Genomic DNA, 24,437 nt, shown 5'->3' with positions numbered 1-24,437 from the left:
ATTATTCACAATTCATGTCATGTAGCCAATGTGCGATATTTTACTCATTAAAAATTAAATTTTCAAAATTGTTTTCTTTTTTCTTGGTAAAGGATTAATCGTGGTGATAGAAAGCAATAAAATAAGAAAATACAGTTGAAAAATAGTTGAGTTTTATTTTTAAAAAGTAAAAAAAATGAAAATCCGCTTATATTTACAAAATATTGATTTAAATGACTTTAAAATGATATAATAATCTAAAGAATCAATCCACAAATAAACAAATTATTAGAATTTAAAAATTCTGCTGCTATGTAATGTATACAATATTTGCTCTTTCTGCCAATCAGTAAATCTGCTAAATTCTGGTAGCAGATGCTTGTAATGACTAAATATCATCATAAAATATAATTGTTTAGATACAAGTTAATATCTACTTCGGGACACTCATTTTACAAAGACTTATATACATACAATGTATATGTATTACAGAGCATTCAACTATGGCTCAATTACCTCCCTTTGATAAAATAAAGTAAAAGTTTGGCATGAAAATAAATAAGATGTTTCATTATTATCTTTGAAATCATGTAGACTTTATATCAAGTAAATATTTATATAAACAAAAATTAGATGTCAAAAATCTGCTTTACAGCAAGCGACTTTACAAAAAAATACAAAACATGTTAATGATTCTCACCTCTTCTTTTACACAGGGGAGGAACTGTTGCACGGATGATTGAGTTCTTCTGATAACCTGTCAAAACTGTCACGGCGTTCTTGGAAAACTTTGGATATACCAAAGAAACACTCGTCAAAAATTGTAATTTCATAAGTAAAAAGAGAGTTTGAGGTGCTAAACTAAACTTTGATGATTAAACTTACCTTGCATATTGTATTATGCGTCAATAAAACTTAAAAGTCCATTTTTCATCGCCTCTTGTTTAAAATATGGAAATTTTGAGTAAAATTTCCCAATTATTTACGCATATATGGACATTGGCCTGATTCGGAATTCCTGGAAAACGTTCCAGATTTCGTTGGAAAACATTTGATTAGACTGACTCGTATAAAAAATGTTATTTTCATCTTTAAAAATATAGTTTGAGATGCTAAATAAGGCTCTTGACAATTATCAAAAGAACTCGAAGAACTCCATCCTCAGTGTAACAGTTCCTCCCCCGTGTTTAAGGTACTAGTATATAGAAGCTTCAGCTTAGATATTTGGTATGAAACATTGCCAAGCGGACCTCCACAAAAGTTGTTTAAAATATAAACAATGAGCCCCGCCTCAGGGGATCAATGATTTTCCTTATATTTATTTAGTAGAAACAAATACATCATCTTTTATTATAGTATAGAGGCTTGGGATAACACAGATTTGCCTTATATGTATATAGTAAAAACGTTTTAAAAATCTTTTCTCAAATCTACAAGAGCTAAAGCTTAGTTTCCATAGAAATCAGTAACTTCACAGCAGCCCTTGTCTTTTCATAGCAAACTGTAAATTTCATAGCAACCAGTGACTTCCATAGCAAACAATAACTTTCCATAGCAACAAGTGTATTTACCAGCAGACACTGACTTCCAAGGGAAACATTGTATAGCAACCAGTGACTTCTTATGTAACAGTTGTTTTTACCTTAGCAAAAGCAAAAATAGATACAAATATGAACTTTGTGATATCAGTATTTTAGATTTTATATCTACTTTCATTTATAGTTTTAAAATGACTTGGAGAGTATTAGGTGAGCTACAATAAAACCGTTTGTTTATAAACGATTTTATATAAAGATTTCTGCCATTTAAAATGGCTTGAGATTTTTAAACGTTAAACTGCATCTTCTATTGAAAGTCATTGGGCAATTATGAAGATCCAAATGACACTCAGTAATCAGTAAAGTTCTAGTTAAATTGTATTATGGTTGTTAATTACTTGATTGATAAAAGCACATACACATCTGACTTCAATAGATTATTGTGGTCAACATTAAAATTAGCTAAATGTGTTTTCTACCAAATTATTTATATGAAATTGATTTCTTAAAAATGCCAATTGAAAAAAAAAGAATTGCCCAAAAAAAAAATAAGTTTATCTGAATTACTGAATTGGTTGGATGAAAAATCTTATAGGCATGATTAACAAACATAAAAGTCGTGAATTACACATTATCTAAAATGTATAAAGGTATGTCTTCTCGTATTATCATATGTTTGAGAAAAATACAACAGGTATCAATTTATAACGAATTAGTTTTAACAGAAAAAACATCATTGCTTATAGTGTTATAGGCTGCCTTTATAGAAAGGTTTACTTAGTTTTTCTGTTATTACAGAGCAGGTTTATCTTCCACCACAGATGGTTTATTTCCATCTTTATCTAAGACAGCTTTAAAGATGATGGGTTCTAGCAGTCTATGCACAATACAAACTGCTGTTTTCTTGCCTTTTTCACTCTCTCTATCTCTTGCAACACGACCGGCTGTTTCTGTCAGAACGGAAAGAAAGTTCATGTTAGGAGACCTGCTGAAATCGAAACCCTCGACGGATTCTGCTAATTCGTCTATCAACCAAGATCCGTAAGTTTTATTATGAAATGTCTTCTTTCCAGCGACGGATGGAAACACAATTAAAAAGTTAGGAGGTAGGTTCATCAAAGCTTCTTCGGTACCGTAATAATATTCATCATCAGGCGCTTTATTGTCGGCTTTTATGTTTTTATTTACGCTTTTTATTCTGTAATCTTTGCTTGGATGTATTTCTTGAAAATCATCAGGGTTTTGGCTTTGGCCTTCTTGGTAGGAAAGATCTCCGGCACCACATTGAATACCCTGAAAATATATAAAATTATGCATACTGATAACAGTTGTAGTAAGCAGTGACAACACTACAATAATTTTCTTCCGAAAATACAATACATAATGTTTTTACAAAATTAACCCTTACTATGCTAAATTTCTTAAATGGACGTGTCCATTTTTCAATCTGGACAAAAAACACATTTGATCATTTTAGAATAATTAAATACTGTGTGAATAGCAAACAGTGCATACCATGATCTCAGTCTGTACTGGTCGCATGGGAACATTCAATAAAAATTATTGTCTCTATTAGTCTAAAGGTGTAATACATTTAGTCGGTGTGTGTAAGACATAAATGAGCCGAGCCATGACAAAACCAACATAATGGGTTTGCTGTTCGCTTACAACCCCTATAAATAGAGAAAATGATAGCGAACAGCATTGATCCTGATCAGACTGGGCGGATGCGCAGGCTGGTCTGGTCTGGATCCATGTTGGTCGCAAACCCATTATGATGGTTTTGTCATGACGTGGCTCAAATAATTAAAATCACATACCAAGTTCTCAAACTGTTGCATGACTTCTCCATCTCCTATCTCTCCAATGTTATGACCAGCGTCATGCCAAACCTTGTCTTGTTTCTCTGTTATAATGTCAACAAAAATTACAAAAAATAATGTAAAGATTATTAAAAAAAACTGTCATTAATTGCATGTATGAGAAAAAAAAGGTATGCATCTTTATGACAATTAACACCAATGCGAAATTACAGTCTTTGAAAATATCGGCATTTAGAATTTATAACGATCTTTTAGTTGAATTATTGCTTATTTACGAATACAATTCTTAACGCTCAAAACTCATAGCTCGATCAGGACATATAACAACTATTCGTTTCAATACTGGATTCAAAGAAACTTTATGTTATCTTACTTTAATGCATTGTTACGCCGCATTAATCGCTCGGCGGGTATTGCTCTCTGGACAGCATGATGATGATGTACTGATAATTTTAATGATAATGTACTTACAATGATGATTATTTTGTTAATAATGACGACAATGTTGTACTGATTATGATAATGCTCAAGATGATGATAATGGTGATAATTAATGCATATACATTGTTAAATAACTTGATCTTCGTGTTATATACGAAATACAAACATTATCATATGCCAAAATATTTATTGCATGCATATACAATGTACTTGGAGAGATTTATCCGTCAAAATGGGACTGCTTGACGCATACAACTTCCCTTTCTTGGGAGCTATATTCGTCGTAAATGTTAGTAAGGTGTCGACGATGAGAGTTATATGCATCTGTAAAAAAGTTATGATTTTGTTTTAAATATTACATGTCCTGCATTTAAGTCTTTATAAAAAAACAGAATATTATATTTAGACTACGGTATATAATTATTAAAAAATTATCATGTACATGTACCTTCACGAACTTCGGGATCACTTCGACACATACTAAGTATAATTATTCTCGGTTTCCCTACCAGTGTTTTACAGTTGTCGTCGTTCAGTGTTTTTATAACGTCTGAAAGTGTTACTCTGTTTGCAAAAAGATCATCCGAGAAACAAATCTCCTGTTTCCCATCCACCTGCACGCCATGTGTGCTTATTGCCAAAACGAAACATTCTGCATCAGAATGATCAATTGATTGAATTTTACAACTCATACATTTACAATCCTTTTTATCCTCTGGTTTTGTGTCATGAATCCAAAAAGGTTGAGTATGCGTCTTGTAAGGGCTTTTGTTGACGTTCTTAAACGTTCTGTTTTCAAGGAACTGAAAGTTAAGTTTCGTGCCAAAGATAAATTGCAAGTTCGAATCATCTATGCCAGCACCATAACGGGTTGGGTCTGGTATATTCTTCTTTGGAAAAATTTTCCTGTAAATGTCATGCAATCTAAAGTCGCGGTTATTTATAATAACAGCGTATCCTCTTGACCGTTGTTCATCATGACGTGTCCCTGTTAACTCTGCCATTAGTACTGTTAAATAGAAACACAAAGATGAACTGTAATAACATTCACAAAAGTGGATATCTATTAAGAGCAAAGAATATTAAAAGTCTGTAAATTGTAATTCATTCGTTAAATGTACCACAAATGCAGTGATACGACCAAATTGAGTTTTTAAAGTAGTTCAATTTTTATACTATCAAACTGTTGGAAAAAGACGTCGCCCGTCCAAAATTATATCGATGTCTCTTTTACAAGTCTAATGAGTTGGAGCCTACACACTGTTCGAGCTTCGAACAAAAGTAAAGTATTTCAATTCTAAAACATTAGCAACATTTTGCAACATTTTCAATTTTGCCGTGTTGGGCTTTCTATAGGGATTCTGTTTTTCCCTATTTTATGGTCACATCAGTGCTACTTGTGCCGTGTGGCGGCTGTAAAAAGTCTCCCCCTACATTTAATCAAAGATGTTATATTTTTGATCCTTGAAGATTGTTCAGCACGACATAATTGTTGTGTATACATGTTATGTGGTATTTTTAGTTTCTTCTATTTGGCCTTTTTCAACTTGGCTGGTTCCAGTATTCCTAACTTGAATACTGTATAATCACCCTTAGGATATGTTGCCTGCTTTTTAAATTGTCTTTTGACGTCTTATCTGTGATATGCAGGCTTCATAACCTCAGATCCCCTTTCAAAATTCCATTTTATTTAGTTCCGCCCATTGTTTTTTCGTTTAGGGCACACGCATTTTTTTACTTGGGGACCATATGCCGCTTTTCATGGAATGGCACTTACGTGTCACATTGAAGGTTCCATGATAACCGTCATATGAACACATCTGCGGATGTTTCAAAAAAATTATACCAGTTCGTGTTAAATGTTGAATTCTGCTTAAGCCGGTGCTAGGGGGCGTGGACGGTAACTTGCACTTTCCAGTACCGTCCATGAACAGGCTCAATCAAACTGAGCCTGCAACATATACAATTTTGCCGTGTTAGGCTTTCTTTAGGGATTCTGTTTTTCTCTATTCTATATATAGGTAACCTGACAAAAACATGGCGGAAGGCGTGTTTTGTTTGATTGGGTTTTACGTCACACCGACACAGTATATGTCATTTGGCGACGTTCCAGCTTTACTGGTGGAGAAAGACCTCGGGTGTCCTTCCGTGCATTATTTCAGGTAGAACAACCGACGTTCCGTAAGCTAGCTGGATAGTTTCCTCACATGAAAGAATCCAAAGTCCCTGTCGGGTGGTTTGAAGTCAACGACCTTAACCACTCGGCCACGGACGCCCGAACGCGGAAAGCGTGATTTGTTTTTAATGCGTTTATTTAAGGTCGCCGCCGGAAAGCCCCATATGGGCGACCGTACACTCAAGTCGGGTCATTTTAGAGCGTCCAGCCGAGATTTTTCGTCGATTTTTTTCCCAGCTTTATTGGTGGAGAAGAACCCCAGGTGCCCCTCCGGGCATTATTTCAGACACAAGCGGGCACCTGGGGAGAACCACCGACCTTCCGTAAGCCAGCTGGATGGCTTCCTCACATGAAAGATTTCGACCCGAGTGAGGATTGAACATACAGTGGTGAGGGTCTGTGATTTCAAGTCAGCGGCCTTAACCACTCGGCCACGGAAAGCGTGCCCCGTAGGCACCCCTTTTAAAGGTATTTTGCCGTCCATTTTGTTATCACGTGGTATTAAGTTTTTCATTTTGATTGGTTAAGGCCAGTCGATGTTCGGATAAAATGATCAAATTTTGATAATTGTACGGAGACAATGCAAGCACATCTTTTCGGCCCTTTCACACAATAGTAAGAATACACAGAACGGATACGGTATTTCGGTCTAACCTTAGCTAAGAAAGTAAACATGTAAACAAATAGTAATTTACTGCTAAGAGTTGAAGACTATATATCTATACCAATATATCGAGTAAAAGCCCGCCTTAATTAAGTAAATTTACAGATATAACAGTAAACAGTACATTACTTATATACTTATTATTGCGGTTGTAGTACAAATTGACTACCTTGTAACCTGTTGATGTCTTAAACACAATGAAATTATGAGAACACTTTCTCTTTATCCCTTTTTAAACACTTTTTATTTTTACTTTTAACAATCCAAAAACTTTTCTTTTCTTGGAATTAGTAAATTAGACAGTCTGGACACACTTTGTGTTAGTTGTTTATACAATGACTTAGATGTCATTAGAATATTATAGACTATTGTCTATTCAAAGTACCAAATATTACATGGTGTCAGAACTAATTTGGACATAAAAACAATACTATGTTTTAATATATATTGGATTTAATACTATTCAATATTTATTATGATTGATAATTAATAATGGACTAATTAATTGATAATAACTAAAAAATATGAAAGGAGTTGTACCGCCATCTATGAGAAGGGACGACAGCAACTTACCAGAGGCATTTTAAAAATAAAATTTGTACGACATGCAAATTTAGTATTTAGTTGACCTCTAGCAGACAAACCAGAAAAGGAAAAGGTGTCAAACCTACTTTTGTGGCTTGGTGATAAAGGCTGTGACATACGTCATTCTTGGACAGACATAACGGAGGAAAACGCAAAGAAGCCAGATACATTCTATGAAAAATTTAGAAACTATCTGAGACCAACTCTTAATCCAATTTTTGCCAGATACCAGTTACCAGTTCTTCAACGAAATCCAAAAAGACGAATCAATAGACTCATTTGTTACAAGATTGACACTTAAAGCTTAAGATTGCGATTTTTCAAATTTAGATGAAATGTTACGTGACAGGATTGTATTTGGGACAAATTCGAACAAAATTAGAGAGGAATTAATAAATCAAGGAAAGGACTTAATTTTAGATATTGTCAAAATTATGAATATTCCAGGGAGCAAATGAAGGAAATGAGCCACGATGACGTACATGCTGTAACAAACAGACGTGAGTACAGACACCATGCACCCGCCGCACGTGCAGAAGTTGGTAAAAGTAGACAGAAGCAGTCTAGAAGTGGAAAACCAAAGAAGTCGGCAGTCAATGGTAAAAAATGTGACAAATGTGGTTATGAACATAATGACAGAGAGTGCCCAACTAAAGGGGAAAATATGACTCCATTTCAAGAGTGTATGCCGTTCAAAAAAGTGCATGACATTCAGGCAAATACGGATTATGACAGTTCCGAAAATTCCGATGTTGATTTCTATGTTAATAGGTAAATAACTCTTTATCTAAAAAAAATCAAGCATTTGCCACTTTAAGCTGTACCCACATCTTATTTAAAATTGACACAGGTAGTCAGGTTAATATCTTGCCAGAATCAAAATTCAAGCACCTTGGTATTAAGTACCCCTTAGAACCCTCAAGGTAAAGCTTTCATCACACACTGGCAATCACCTTAAGGTCAAAGGTACAATTACGTTACAATTAACCTGTAAACAAATCACTAAGCCTATTAAATTTTATGTACAAACTACATCCTCACCCCTTTTATCCCTCCAGCTATCCACTGACCTAAATTTAATCAAAATTGTTTACTCATTAGATAGCCAGGAAATATCTCCTGAGACAGCCCTCTATACTCAATGAAATTAACCCTGTTTTTGATGGCATTGGTTTAATATCAGGTGAAGTAAAATTATATTTGAGGCCCGACTCTTTACCAGTCGTAAACCCACCTCGACGGGTCCCTATCGCATTAAAAGACGAACTACGAGAGGAACTTGATCGGATGGAAAAGCTCGAAATAATCGACAAGGTCAAAAATCCAAAAAAAAAGTACTTCTCAGTCTTTGGCGCCACGAGTGATTATTGGAGCGTGAAATTGGATGAAACTTCATCATATTACACAACCTTTAACATACCATTTCGTAGGTATCGTTTTAAGCGATTAATCTTTGGACTTGTATGTTCACAGGACATATTCAAACAGAAATTTGATGAAGCCTTTGAAAGATTATCAGGCGTGACTGGAATCGTTGACGACATTTTGGTATATGGACAGACAAAGGACGAACATGACTCAAATTTGAGACAGGTTTTACAGCGTGCACAGACATGTGGTGTTAAATTGAATCCTGACAAATATGTAATTGGAGTTACACAAGTGTCCGATTTTGGTCATATTCTTTCTTAAACTTGTGTGAAGCCCGATCCTCAAAAGATCAGTGCTATCACTGAAATGCAACCGCCCAAAAATAAGGCTGAGCTCCAAACCTTCTTAGGAATATGCACATACTTGTCAAAATTTTCATCAAAATTAGCTACGGTCTCAGCCCCTATGCGTGCATTATTTAAGAAAGATGTAGAATTTGACTGGAAAGATGTACAAAATAAGGCATTTCAGGAAGTCAAAACTATTCTGTCATCTGCCCCAGTTCTTGCATACTTTGATCATACGAAGCCAATTACTTTACAATGTGACGCTTCGACGGATGGGCTACAAACGTTTTATTCCAGGACGGATAGCCCATAATCTATGCTTCAAAAACCCTGACAAAAACTGAAATAAACTATGTCCAAATTGAGAGAGAAAGAAATGTTAAGTATAGTTTTTTCATGAAAGCGTTTCACTGAAGATATGTTTTACAAAGAGTTAATGTTTTATCTACAGCAATACGATACACTGAAGTGTATCTTATTTCAATGTAAACTATTGCTATGCGTATATTAAACTCTGTATACATGTTAAAATGTCAAATCGGTACAACAGTAAATATGCTTGTTTTCAGAGAGATTTTACATCAGTTTAGGAGAGACACGCTGATAGTGTGTAGCGTTTATTTTTTTTTTGTTGAGAAGAGAATTTGTTGTTTTGAAGGGAGTTTTGTTGATTTGTTGAAGTTGGTTGAATATAATTGTGGTGATCTTAATTGATCAGGGTTTATTGGTTGTAATTAGTTGTTTTGGTTGTTGAGTTATATCTGTTTGATAAGATATACTTCGTTGAAATTGGTTGATTTTGTCTGGTCAAGATTATATTAGTTGATGCTTTGTTTTGAGAATATATGTAAATATTGGGTGCTTTAGTTTAAGTTGTTTTCTGATGCTGATTAGATTTTGTGAAGTGAATATTGTTGGTTGAATGTTTGTGGTTTATAGTGTATCTTAGAGTTGTAAAAAATAGTCATTTCTGTGTTCTTCATTTTGTGGTGATTTTATTGTTTTGTTTGGTCATAAGTTGTTTAGAGCTTGGGCTCGCCAGGTGTCTAGTATTATTTCGTATAAAAGACGTATACGTGAAAAGATATTTCGTATAAGTGGCTGATAAATGATGTGTGTTTGTTTTGGGTGTAAATAATAATCAGAGTTTGTTGTTTAAATGCATATATTGATTTGAGATAGAAAAAGATAACAAGTACCTAAAAAAATAGTGTAAACTAAACAATTACATGCTAGTTTTCCACCTGAGAATATTTCAATTTTATGTCAGGCGGTGCTGCCCAGCCCCCATATCTTGGAAATCGGTTCTAGTATTTATTACTAAATATTTCCTTAGATTAAATAACATCAAGGCAGTCATTTCTCCAGACAATTTGGGGGCTCGTCCGGGATATTCTCTTTAAGTTGGTATCTTTCCTGGCAAAATTTTGTTTGTTAAACTTTGATAAAATTTTTGTTAACCTTAGACCATTTTCAATCTGTTGGTAAAATAGAGCAGGGTAAAATCCGTTAGGCGAAAATCGGTAAACTGTGTGTAGTTTTATACAAGTAAACTCTCTGTACACAGTTTAAATAGAGGTTTATATGAAGAGAAACGGTGACGGACTGTGTTTAAAGTTTATGTAAACTGAAGAATTAAATGCATTTAGCAGGATAGCACCCTTTGTTGAATACTGTTTATATGGTGATAGATTTAAGTGGTTTTGGGGAGACATTGTTGTGATAGTTTGAACCATTGTGTTAATAAGTTTATATCAATGATAAAGATATAACTTATAATTTGTTGAAGGTAAACATCGGTAATTGATAAAAGTTTATAACCGGTGTCCAGTGGGTGATTATTCGTAAAAGTGTATGTTATAGTTGAATAGATAGTTTTTTCCGCCGATGCTCAGTTGGTTGTTGTCATAAAATAGATAAATACAGAATCCCTAAAGAAAGCCCAACACGACAAAATTGAAAATGTTGCAGGCTCGGTTTGATTGAGCCTGTTCATGGACGGTACTGGAAAGTGCAAGTTACCGTCCACGCCCCCTAGCACCGGCTTAAGCAGAATTCAACATTTAAACATGAAATAGTAAAATTTTGAATTTAGAAACATCCGCAGATGTGTTCATACGGCGGTTATCATGGAACCTTCAATGTGGCACTTCCGTGTCATTCCATGAAAAGCGGCGTATGGTCCCCAAGTAATAAAAAGCGTGTGCCCTAAACGAGAAAACAATGGGCGGAACTAAATAAAATGGAATTTTGGAAGGGGATCAGAGGTTATGAAGCCTGCATATCACAGATAAGACGTCAAAAGACAAATTTAAAAAGCAGGCAACATATCCTAAGGGTGATTCAACATTATTCAAGTAGGAATATTGGAACCACCCAACTAGAAAATGCCGAAAAGTTGAAACTAAAAATACCACAAGCACAACAATAATGTCGTGCTGAACGATCTTCAAGGATCGAAAATATAACATCATTGATTAAATGTACGGGGAGACTTTTTACAGCCGCCACACGGCACAAATAACACGGATGTGATCATAAAATAGATAAATACAGAATCCCTAAAGAAAGCCCAACACGACAAAATTGAAAATGTTGCAGGCTCGGTTTGATTGAGCCTGTTCATGGACGGTACTGGAAAGTGCAAGTTACCGTCCACGCCCCCTAGCACCGGCTTAAGCAGAATTCAACATTTAAACATGAAATAGTAAAATTTTGAATTTAGAAACATCCGCAGATGTGTTCATACGGCGGTTATCATGGAACCTTCAATGTGGCACTTCCGTGCCATTCCATGAAAAGCGGCGTATGGTCCCCAAGTAATAAAAAGCGTGTACCCTAAACGAGAAAACAATGGGCGGAACTAAATAAAATGGAATTTTGGAAGGGGATCAGAGGTTATGAAGCCTGCATATCACAGATAAGACGTCAAAAGACAAATTTAAGTTTACATCGGTGTCCTGGTTGTTACTGTTATTACAAGTTCATTGCCGGTGCCCGGTAGGTGCTAGATTTGGAAAAATTATTGTCGATACTACAGAGGTACACCATTTTGTTGAGTGATAAGTGTTTACTTAATGGGTTTCGTAGAAGTTGATTATTTTATTGAATAGTAATCCATTATTAAGCAACTATGGATTATGAGAAATGGGTATCATTGGGAGAGAGGCTTGGGTTGAAGGACGGGGATTTACGTGATTATGTTCAAAAGAAAGAATCAGAATATCTTGATAGAGAAGAGAGAAATATTAGACATGAAGAAGATAAACGGCGTTTTAAGGCCGAGCGTCTAGAAAAAGAAGCCAAACGTGAAGAAAAGAAACGTTTATTTCATGCTGAAGTAGAGATGAAAATGAAAGAGTAAGAAAAAGAATTGATGAAGTTAAAAATCGAGGCTGGGGATCGCCTTGATACCTCACCTAGCACCGGTTTGAGGCCAAGATTGCCTAAATTTGAAGCGTCAAAAGATAACATAGATGATTATATAGAGCGTTTTGAAAGATTATCTATGAGTCAAGGATGGAAAGAAGATACATGGGCAATTAGCTTAAGTTCGTTATTAACGGGGAAAGGTCTTGAAGTTTACACTAGTATGCCTCCTGAGCAAGCATCAGACTATCAAGAATTAAAAACAGCATTTTTGAAAAGATACCAATTAACAGAAGACGGTTTCAAAAATAAATTAAGAGAGAGTAAGCCGGAACAAGGGGAGACTGTAAACCAATTTATGGCTCGCTTAGATAGGTAATTTAGTAGATGGACAGAAATGGCCGATGCTGCGGATACATTAGATAAATTGAAAGATCTTATTATAAGAGAGCAATATGTCAAAGTTTGTTCAACGGAGCTAGCTCTTTTTCTTAAGGAACGAAAGCCAAAGGATCGTAGAGATGTCATCTCTTTGGCTACACAATACTTACAGGCTCATGGCGGTACGATTACAAATAGCAAAAGCTCAAAAGTTGCCAGTTTTTCAAATAATAGAAATAGATAAATACAGAATCCCTAAAGAAAGCCCAACACGGCAAAATTGAAAATGTTGCAGGCTCGGTTTGATTGAGCCTGTTCATGGACGGTACTGGAAAGTGCAAGTTACCGTCCACGCCCCCTAGCACCGGCTTAAGCAGAATTCAACATTTAAACGTGAAATAGTAAAATTTTGAGTTTAGAAACATCCGCAGATGTGTTCATACGGCGGTTATCATGGAACCTTCAATGTGACACTTCCGTGCCATTCCATGAAAAGCGGCGTATGGTCCCCAAGTAATAAAAAGCGTGTGTCCTAAACGAGTAAACAATTGGCAGAACTAAATAAAATGGAATTTTGAAAGGGGATCAGAGGTTATGAAGCCTGCGTATCACAGATAAGACGTCAAAAGACAAATTTAAAAAGCAGGCAACATATCCTAAGGGTGATTCAACATTATTCAAGTAGGAATATTGGAACCACCCATATAGAAAATGCCGAAAAGTTGAAACTAAAAATACCACAAGCACAACAATAATGTCGTGCTGAACGATCTTCAAGGATCTAAAATATAACATCATTGATTAAATGTACGGGGAGACTTTTTACAGCCGCCACACGGCACAAATAACACGGATGTGATCATGAAATAGATAAATACAGAATCCCTAAAGAAAGCCCAACACGGCAAAATTGAAAATGTTGCAGGCTCGGTTTGATTGAGCCTGTTCATGGACGGTACTGGAAAGTGCAAGTTACCGTCCACGCCCCCTAGCACCGGCTTAAGCAGAATTCAACATTTAAACGTGAAATAGTAAAATTTTGAGTTTAGAAACATCCGCAGATGTGTTCATACGGCGGTTATCATGGAACCTTCAATGTGACACTTCCGTGCCATTCCATGAAAAGCGGCGTATGGTCCCCAAGTAATAAAAAGCGTGTGTCCAAAACGAGTAAACAATGGGCAGAACTAAATAAAATGGAATTTTGAAAGGGGATCAGAGGTTATGAAGCCTGCGTATCACAGATAAGACGTCAAAAGACAAATTTAAAAAGCAGGCAACATATCCTAAGGGTGATTCAACATTATTCAAGTAGGAATATTGGAACCACCCATATAGAAAATGCCGAAAAGTTGGAACTAAAAATACCACAAGCACAACAATAATGTCGTGCTGAACGATCTTCAAGGATCTAAAATATAACATCATTGATTAAATGTACGGGGAGACTTTTTACAGCCGCCACACGGCACAAATAACACGGATGTGATCATGAAATAGATAAATACAGATCACTAATACGCATTAATCAAGGTAATCTATCGAAACCAACACAGCACTATCACAGAGAAAATAGAAAAGTTACATGCTTCGTATGTAATAGACAGGGTCATGTGGCCAGAGATTGTCGAGATCAGACTAAGAAAAGATATGGGGCTGCTGCAATGTCATATGGAGAGCAAAATAGAAATAACTTTAAAACAAATCGGGATTCTTCACCAAGGAACTGGCGTAGTAGGCCTGGAGAAAATAGACGTGATGGTAGATCAGATGATAAGAAAGTATCGGGGTTATGTATGTCAATTTCTCCAACAAGTTCTTATGATGGTTGTATTGAAGAGGGGAAACTTAAATGAGCCAATGGTAATTATGTGCCTGTCATTACAAGTAGCTGCACAATTGAATCATTAGAAGGTGAACGTCAATTGGATCTCAAACTAGGATATGTTGGTAACCAAGAGGTAAAAGTTCTAAGAGACACTAGTTCTGAGTTAGCAGTAGTTAGAAAGAATTTGGTGGAAGAAGATCAAATGCTGAATAATAATTGTGTCATGATAGCAATAGATGGTCGGGCCAGGTTGGTACCTATGGCAAAAATAGACATTGATACGCCTTATTATAAGGGTGAAATAAAAGCTATGGTTTTAGAGTCAGCAATTTGTGACTTAGTCTTTGGCAATATTCAGGGTGTATTTGATAAACCAATTGAGAAGTGGGTTAGCCGAGAAGTAACAAACATAGCTGCTGTTGTTACTAGAGCACATGCTGAAAAAGAGAAGATAGCAATGAAACCTCTTAAAGTACCAAAGGTCGAAGATAACGAAATTACGGTAGATGTTCTTAAGAAGGAACAATTAAATGACAATACGTTACAGCTTTTGTGGCAGTATGCTAGGGAATATAAGATCAATGAAACAAAAAGTGGTAACAAATTTAGATATGAAGTAGAAAAGAAGGTGTTGTATAGAATATTTGAGACGGTGAAAGGTGATTTGAAGTCTGAAACAAGACATATAAATATCAAAAAAGAGTTATGTCATAAGCTCTTGAATCTATAGTGGGTTGGCATTTGTCTGTACGCAAGACTTTAGAAAGGATGCAGTCTAGTTTTCACTGGCCATGTATTTCTAGTGATATAACTAGATTTTGTCGTTCCTGTGACATTTGTCAGAAGACGGTGCACAGGGGTAGACTTCAGAAAGCTCCTTTAGGTAAAATGCCTATTATTGACACTCCGTTCCAGAGAATTGCGGTTGATTTGATAGGGCCAATAACGCCTGTATCGGAAAAGGGAAATAAGTACATATTAACTATTGTTGATTATGCTACACGTTACCCAGAAGCTGTTGCTCTACCAAGAATTGAGACTAAAAATATAGCCGAAGCATTGTTAGATATTTTTGCAAGAGTAGGTTTCCCATCGGAAATACTTAGTGATAGGGGTAGTCAGTTCACGTCACAACTTATGGAAGAAGTGTGTAGACTTATATCACTAAAACAGTTGTTTACTACCCCTTACAATCAAAAATGCAATAGTCTTTGTGAGAGAATGAATGGTATTTTAAAAAGCATGTTGAAGAAAATGTACCAAGAAAGACCTAAGGATTGGGACAGACATTTGTCTGTGGTTCTCTTTGCATGCAGAGAAGTCCCTCAGTCAAGTACAGGGTTCTCACCATTGGAGCTTCTATATGGCAGAACTGTTAGAGGTCCAATGCAAGCACTAAAAGAATTATGGACAAAGACAGAAGTACCAGAGACACGTAATACGTATGAGTACGTCCTAGATTTGAGAAATAGATTAGAACAAAGATGCAAGATTGCTAGAGAGAATCTCAGCAACTCACAAGAAGAGTATAAACATCATTATGATAAGAAAACACGACCAAAAAGTCTTAAGAAAGGAGACAAAGTTTTATTGCTCCTGCCTTCAACACACAATAAACTGATGTTACAATGGAAAGGTCCATTTGTTGTAAGTGAAGCAGTTAACAAGTTTGACTACAAAGTCAAAGTAGGTGATAGAATAGGGATGTACTACATTAATCTTCTGAAGAAATATGAAGAACGAGAAGATAAAATTGTAAAATTGAGTGTAGCTGTAATAGAATATGAAAAACAAGATCAACAAGGAAAGGCGGCGTTCAATGAACGCAACCCCCCCATGACCCAGCAACAAGAACCAATGGCAAGGAGCCCAGGCGGACCTCAAACATAAAAAGGACAGGGCAACGACACGTTAATCATTAAATGATAAATAATTTGTAACTGATTAGGAATTCAAAGAAAATAATAATAGGCCCACAAAGGGGAAGGGGATAGGAGACGGCGGGAAGGGGGGGGGGGGTTAATCAAAGAAATAAAAACTAGAGGCAATGGGGAAGATACTTACCGTAGACGAGAAAACAACAAGGGACACAAGCAAAAGTGTCACCAAAACAGTATGAAACAACATAGACATACATCTGAGGAACACAGTGGGGCGCCGCCTTGGAACGGTCAGCAGCATAATAATGACTGCTGGGGAGTTTAAACCGGTTAATGGTGCACCAAACCTCGCTCTTAGCCCCACCATGTTCCTATAAACGAGACAGTGTAAATAAAATGAATCCCCGCCAAGTGAAATTCTAACAGTTGTCATGGTTACAAAAGGTTAAATAAGTAAAACACTAAAATGATCATGTAGAAACATATAAAAGTAAACCCAATGACCATAACAAAAGTACTCAATGTCCTAAAGGAAGACAGAGCAACAAGAAAATCACCTACAAGGGCCCGACGAAGCAAGACAGAAGACAAACATTAAGACAATTCAGTCCCAAAGGGCTTTACGAACTATCCATCATAGAGTCTCCCACTTGGTCCGTCAGATGCAATCAAAAGAGGAAAGCGTAGTGTCCAACTGTAAAAGGGTTGAACACTAAACATGCAGTATGTCTTAAAATAGTAGGGTCATAACCTCTTTTAATAAAACGTTTAATGATTTTAGCAAAAACAGCAGAAAAATTACCATGACCCAAAATCTTACGAAGTTTGTAAACCACATCGCCATAAAAACCAGGCTGGCTAATCCCTTGTCGCAGAAGAGTTTTTAAATCACTATTGAATTTAGAAATTAAATCAAAATTACGATTGTAAAATTTAGTAAAATATTTCCGTAATTTATGATAGCGGTAGCCCTGTTTTAGAAGCTTGCTGGTAATAAAAATATTCCGCTCGTTGAAATCCTTTACGTTGTTACAAGCTCTAGCGAATCTAATTAACTGAGAAACATAAATCCCGTAGGATGTTGCATGGGGTACGTCTCCATCCAAATGTGGATAATTAACTATACAAAAGTCAAAGTCATCTCTTTTATCATAAATTTTCGTGTGAATAGAATTGTTGTTGATAGTAATATGAAGATCCAAAAATGATGTACTAAAATTTCAAGAGTTCGTTTTGTTAAGTTGTAGTTCATGCGGATAAATGTCAGACACCATTTGATCAAAATAAGGATTATCTAAATTAAAAATATCATCAAGGTATCTGGAAGTATTATTAAATGCGACTATAACATCTTGTTGTTTCTCTTCAGAGAGACTCAACATAAAGTCTCTTTCATAGCAGTACAAAAACAAATCGGCGACCAGGGGTGCACAATTAGTACCCATAGGAATTCCTATGATCTGTTTAAATAGGGTATTACCAAACCTGACATAAATGTTGTCTAAAAGAAAAGAGAGTGCTCTACAAACCTCGTCACAGGTCCACATAGTATAATGTTTAACAATACCGTTAGTAAAAAAAGCTTTGTTAGAATTACATGCTAGAAAGGTAACTTTTTCCCGTGCAAAAGTTTTCTGAATTAGGGAAATTAGTTTATCATTGATTAATTTATGTGGCAAAGTTGTATAAAGTGTAGAAAAATCGTATGTACTGACAGTTGAAGCTTGAAAGTTATTAATTTTGAATTTATCCAAGATTTCACCAGAATTTTTAATTGACCAAAAGAGATGTTTGCCTGTGTTTTCATAGACTTTATCACAATATCTAATTACATGTGTTTTAATGGCAGTCAAACAAGACGTCAATAAAATAGAAAGTTTACTTGTAGTGCAAGATGTAGAATTAGCAATAAATCTGGCTTTGTAAGGTTTTTTATGTAATTTAGGAATCCAATACATAATAGGAAGTTTGAGTTCTTTTTCATTAATTTGGACTTTAAGATTAGAAATATTAGTAAAATGATTGTTTACAATGTCTTTTTCGGAGGCAGAGGTTTTAGAATACGCATTAGTGCTATTTAGTTCCTTATGCAAAACGTTAATGTAATGGATTCGTCAAACAATTATAATATTATTAGCCGCCTTGTCCGCTGGCACCAAAACAAATTTTGAATGAAAAGCTAGAATATCTTTTTTCAGATGTCTTAAAGTAAGTCTTGGTTTAGGTGGCAAAAGATGTTCATTTCCACGATAAAAATTAATACGTGAATCAATAATTTTAAAGATGTTACGTTTCCATGTAACTAGAGCATTACTATCCGCATTTTCACGGCGACACCATTTGACCGAAAAATCCTCTATAGATTCAGCAATCTGACCACGACAAGCATTAAAATCAATCTCAGAAGGAATTCTGTATTTAGGTCCTTTCAAGAATAAGTTACGAATTCTTTTGTCTGCAATTATATCAAAATTACCAGTGATTATATGGCCAAAATCTGAATTACAGAATTTAGAAGTATTGCAGTCTCAAGTAGTTGGAGTATTAGACTGAATATCCAAGTCAGAAACCACTTTGTTGTAATTAAATATGATATTTCTAACAGGTTTCTTATATTTATAGCAAATAATTGGTATCTCGGAGTTTTTGAAGTATAAAGGAACTGAATTAGTGACACGTTTATCACGAAAAATACTTGGTAAATCGATGAAATCGATACCTTTATTAATAAAGGTTACTTTTAGGAAATGCCTATGATACTGGGGTAGTTGATGATGAAAAACTTTTAGAACTTGTAGACACACAGAGTAAAGAGACGTACAGAGATGTAAATGTTAATGAACAAAAATCAGAAATAAATCCGTTGCTTCAAGAATTTGAGGATATTTTTTCTGACGTTCCTGCAACTACAGATCTTGAATTTCACAAGACTGAGTTGACTGACAAAACGCCAATTCGTGTTAGAGAATATACGAAACCATATGCAAAAAGGACAGCGGTAGAGGATGAAACTAAGAAAATGCTTGAATGTGGTATCATTGAACCAGCAAATTCTGATTATAATTCTCCAATTGATTTGTTGAAGAAAAAGGATAATACAAACCGCTTTTGTATTGACTTCAGGCGACTCAACTCTGCAACAAAGTTTGATACAGAACCAATGGGTAATGTTGAGGATGTGATGGCGAAACTAAAAGAAGATAAGTTCTTCACAAAAATTGATTTGACCAAAGCTTTTTGGCAAATACCAATTGAAGCAAAATCAAGACATCTAACAGCATTTTCTTCAACAGAAGGTAGTTACCAATTCAGAAAGATGCCATTTGGAATGGTCAATTCTGGTGCAACATTTAATAGAATGATGCGGCAGTTGCTTTCCGAATTGAATGATACTGATAACTATGTTGACGATGTGCTTGGACATACGGTTACATGGGAGAGACATATGAAGACGTTGAGACAGTTGTTCGAAAGAATACAAGAAGCAAAGATCACAGTTAAACCTTCTAAATGTATGATTGGATTTGAAAGTATACCATTTACCGGACATGTTGTTGGCAAAGGACAAATGCAAATGGAAGATAACAAATTGATCATATAAGAGAAGCTATGCGACCAGAGTCAAAGAAGTAACTGAGATCATTTCTTGGTCTAGCTGGATACTACAGAAAATTCATTGCTTCATTTGCAGAAATTGCTTCACCCTTAACAGATCTTACGAAGAAAGGACAGCCAAATATAATCATATGGAAACCGGAACATGAAAAGGCCTTTACGACATTGAAGCAAGTATTGACACGATCACCAATACTACGATTTCCAGACTTTTCAAAGTCATTGTTTTGCAATGTGATGCTTCAGACACAGGAGTAGGGGTTGCACTTCTTCAACAGTTTGACGATGGTCTGCTTCCAATAGCTTACGCGAGTAAGAAATTGTTGAATAGAGAAAGAAACTACTCGGTTATCGAAAGGGAATGTCTTGCAATGGTATTTGGAATAAAGAAATTCAACAAATATTTGTACGGGAAAGAATTTTAGCTACATACAGACCATGCTCCTTTAACGTATATTCAGAAATGTAAAGTTGAAAGTGGCCGAATAATGAGATGGGCATTATTTCTACAGAACTATTAGTTTAGAATAGTATCTGTGAAAGGAAAGGACAACGTGTGTGCAAATTACCTAAGTAGATTCGATACCTGAAATGGGAAATTATACTGTAGATTATTCAAATTGTTTGAAAACACGGGAGTGTTTTCTTGAAAAGGGGGCTGTCAGAATAATCATACAGATTCACTGTAGATATTTTTTTACAAAGAGTTAATGTTTTTCTACAGCGATACGATACACTAAAGTGTATCATATTTCAATGTAAACTATTGCTATGCGTATATTAAACTCTGTGTACATGTTAAAATGTCAAATCGGTACAATAGTAAATATGCGTGTTTTCAGAGAGATTTTACATCAGTTTAGGAGAGACACGCTGACAGTGTGTAGCGTTTATTTTTTTTGGTTGAGAAGAGAATTTGTTGTTTTCTTGATGATCTTGTTTATCATATTGAAGGGAATTTTGTTGATTTGTTGAAGTTGGTTGAATATAATTGTGGTGATCTTAATTGATCAGGTTTTATTGGTTGTAATTAGTTGTTGTGGTTGTTGAGTTATATCTGTTTGATAAGATATGTTCGTTGAAATTGGTTGATTTTATCTTGTCAAGATTATATTAGTTGATGCATTGTTTTGAGAATATATGTAAATATTGGGTGCTTTAGTTTAAGTTGTTTTTGTGATGCTGATTAGATTTTGTGAAGTGAATATTGTTGGTTGAATGTTTGTGGTTTAGCCGGTGCTAGGGGGCGTGAGGGATGTTACACTTATTCAGTATCCCTCATGTACAGACTCAATCAAACCGAGTCTGCAATTCTTATGTAATTTTGTTGTGATTAATGCTTCCGAGGGATCACTTTGTTTCCAGATTTTTATAGTGTATCTTAGATTTGTAAAAAATAGTTATTTCTGTGTTCTTCATTTTGTGGTGAATTTATCGCTTTGTTTGGTCATGATTTGTTTAGAGTTTGGGCTCGCCAGGTGTCTAGTATTGTTTCATATAAAAGACGTATACGTGAAAAGATATTTCGTATACTAGTAAGTGGCTGATAAATGATGTGTGTTTGATTTGGGTGTAAATAATGATCAGAGTTCTTTGTTTTGGGTGTAAATAATAATCAGAGTTTGTTGTTTAAATGCATATATTGATTTGAGATAGAAAAAGATAAAAATACCTAAAAAATAGTAAACAATTACATGCTAGTTTTCCAACTGAGAATATTTCAATTTTATGTCAGACGGTGCTGCCCAGCCCCCATATCTTGGAAATCGGTTCTAGTATTTATTACTCAATCTTTCCTTAGATCAAATAACATCAAGGCAGTCATTTCTCCTGAAAAAGCGCTTTTATCAGTATATTAACGGTAATTGTAAATTAATTACCGTAGAATCTGATCACAAGCCTATCTCATCTATTTGGAAAAAATCATTATGCAATGCAAGTCCAAGGTTACAACGAATGTTGTTACAGTTGCAGAAATATGATTTGAATATTGTCCATGTCCCAGGCAAAGATATCCCTGTAGGAGACCTCTTGTCTCGAAAATCTTTGTCAGTAACATTTCCTGAATTATCAGCAGATCTTGACCTACATATTCACACAGTGCTATGAAGCTTAGCTGTGAGCGACCAAAAATTAGAACAGATCAAACAAGCAGTTAGCAATGATTCACAATGTCAGTTGCTAACAGATACAATTTTAAGTGGTTGGCCAGAATCTAGAGCAAATTGTCCCGCCAAAATCGTAGATTTCTGGAATCACAGAGATGAATTGTCCGTGGGAAAAGACCTTATTATCAGAGGTCAAAAATTACTCATACCTCTTTCACTTAGGCAGAAAAAGATAAAGGCTGTTCATGTAGGCAATATGGGCGTAAATAAATTCTTACAACGAGCCCGTGATATAATGTTTTGGCCCAAAATGAGTTAAGACATTGCCGACTATGTACTGAAATGTGATATTTGTTTGAAACACAGAAATTCAAACACTAAAAAGCCTTTAAAAAGTCACCCTATCCCCAATAGACCATGGCAGGTAGTGGGCACAGACGTGTTCACATGGGAAAATGATGACTATTTAGTCACTGTTGACTATCTCAGTAGAAGTTGACTTACTGACTTACAGCAAAAGTGTTTCTATAATTAGAAATATCAGACAATGCTCCTTATTATGTAAGTGAAACGTTTAAATTTAAGTCATTTGAAAGTGACTGGAATAGTAGTCATGTGACAAGCAGTCCACTTTACAGTCAAAGTAATGGACTTGTAGAGAAAATAGTCCAAACAATAAAACGGCTATTTAGAGAAGCCAAAGACAGTTAAACAGACCTTTACATAAGTATTTTAGAATACAGAACAATCCCCTTGAAATGTGGTAAATCTCGATCACAACTATTAATGAGCAGACGACTACAGACAGTTTTGCCTATAAACAGTGAGCAACAGTTTTACTTATGCCACAGAAAATTGACATAAAAGATGTACGAATGAAACTTCAACAAGAACATAATGTACAAAAGAAGTACTTTGACAGACAGTCAAACCCTTTAAAGACATTGACAACAGGCCCCGTGTTCACAAAGATTTAAGGATCAGGATCAAGATCAGGATCAAATTAAAAAACTCAAATATTCTCCAGTATTTATCCTCATAGATTATATATTCAGTATTAACTTATAAAACTGGACTTGAAACAGCATGTTTATGAATTTTAGAATAAATTTATTTTTATTTTTACAAGATATAGGCATTTTACAGTTGATCCAAATTTTGATCTTGATCCTAAAATTGATCCTCATTTTGATCCGATAATTTTTGTATTTCTTTTGTTATTTGTTGATTTTATCCCAAAATAGGTTGCTTTCTTTGCAAATAAGCAATTATTTATATTTCTAATACGTACCATTTAATTCTAGCATAATATGATCAGTTTAGTTTAGAACTTCCGTACTTGATAAAACTTTCATAATATACATGTATAATATACTGTCGGTTATCACATAACTAAAGATTCTACATATTTTTATCTGTTTACATATAAATTGATATCTAATTTATCATTACCTCTAACACGGCGTCCCTAATATGAATAATCCGAGTGATAATAACCTTCCTCTTTCGGTTTCAGTAACCTATATTTTAGCAGACATGTAGATATTTTTTATTCTGGGTCAGTATCTCGCTTCTAGAGAGGAATTGTCAATTTTCCAATACACAAAATAGTACAATATATCAAAGCATAGTGCAAATACTTACAACACTATCCTATTAATATCCTATATAATTAAATGTGCTAGACGATGATTTGTGTGGTGTACTCTTTAATGTACATGTATATGGAAATAAATATGGCTCGACTGCCTGTCTAGGCTATGCCCCGTATAAATCGTACAGTGGTCATTTTCAAGAATTAAATGTTTGGGAAAATAAATTTAACAAATGTAGTGAGTTTATATACAAATGTAATCTTTTTACCTTTCCATGTCCTATAATGTAGCTCTTGAAGGTCGAATGTTCGAGGTTACAGATAGAATCGTAGTAATTCCTCCTGTAGTTTATGCTTAAAGATCCTGTACTGTATGTTGTAATTGAGGTTGTTACCACACTTAAGTGAATTTTTACATATGTATATATAAATCTAATTATGCTTATAAAACAATTTTCAAACATCGAAGAATAATTATGTAAAATATGTACTGCAAATATCTGTGCACATTATATGTAATCATTAAAATATTTGCATTATTTTCTTATTGAAAAATTTAACTTTATAGAAAATAAATTTCTAATTACCTCCCTTTATTTACATGAAATGTTAAATTCGGTAATATCTTTATAAAAAATGCTTTTTGGAACTTACAATATTGATAAATCTTAATTTGAGCATCATATTTATGTTATAAAACAATAAAAAAGATTGTGTTACATGAACTTTAATGAGGGT

The 24,437-nt window shown here is 34.9% G+C and overlaps 1 protein-coding gene across 2 annotated transcripts; it reads right to left on the bottom strand.

Annotated features, from left to right (window-relative positions):
- Positions 1–463: 463 nt before the first annotated feature.
- Positions 464–24,100, bottom strand: LOC132724553 (uncharacterized). Of its 2 annotated transcripts, none has more exons than XM_060709434.1 (4): positions 23,969–24,100; positions 4,230–4,790; positions 3,338–3,423; positions 464–2,810 (listed from the first exon to the last, which is right to left on the bottom strand). In XM_060709434.1, exons 2-4 carry the CDS (start codon positions 4,783–4,785, stop codon positions 2,310–2,312), a joined length of 1,143 nt encoding a protein of 380 aa, XP_060565417.1. In that variant the 5' UTR covers positions 4,786–4,790; positions 23,969–24,100; the 3' UTR covers positions 464–2,309. The 2 variants fall into 2 exon arrangements, with proteins under 2 accessions (XP_060565417.1, XP_060565416.1); XM_060709433.1 differs by lacking the exon at positions 23,969–24,100 and adding an exon at positions 23,558–23,831.
- Positions 24,101–24,437: the final 337 nt, after the last annotated feature.

This window comes from Ruditapes philippinarum, unplaced genomic scaffold, assembly GCF_026571515.1.
Source record: "Ruditapes philippinarum isolate M1 unplaced genomic scaffold, ASM2657151v2 ctg257_1_1_1_1, whole genome shotgun sequence".
Classification (NCBI taxonomy): domain Eukaryota; kingdom Metazoa; phylum Mollusca; class Bivalvia; order Venerida; family Veneridae; genus Ruditapes; species Ruditapes philippinarum.
The sequence above is the reverse complement of the archived record's forward strand: the minus strand, read 5'-3'. Positions and strand labels throughout refer to the sequence as shown.

Bases quoted from the DNA above. Each gene is read 5' to 3' on its own strand.
- LOC132724553 (XM_060709434.1), bottom strand. From the start codon at position 4,785: ATGGCAGAGTTAACAGGGACACGTCATGATGAACAACGGTCAAGAGGA. The intron at 3,424-4,229 runs GTACATGTACAT...ACATTATAACAG, and splicing joins TGATCCCGAAGTTCGTGAAG to AGAAACAAGACAAGGTTTGG. The intron at 2,811-3,337 runs GTATGTGATTTT...ATATATTTTCAG, and splicing joins TGCAACAGTTTGAGAACTTG to GGTATTCAATGTGGTGCCGG.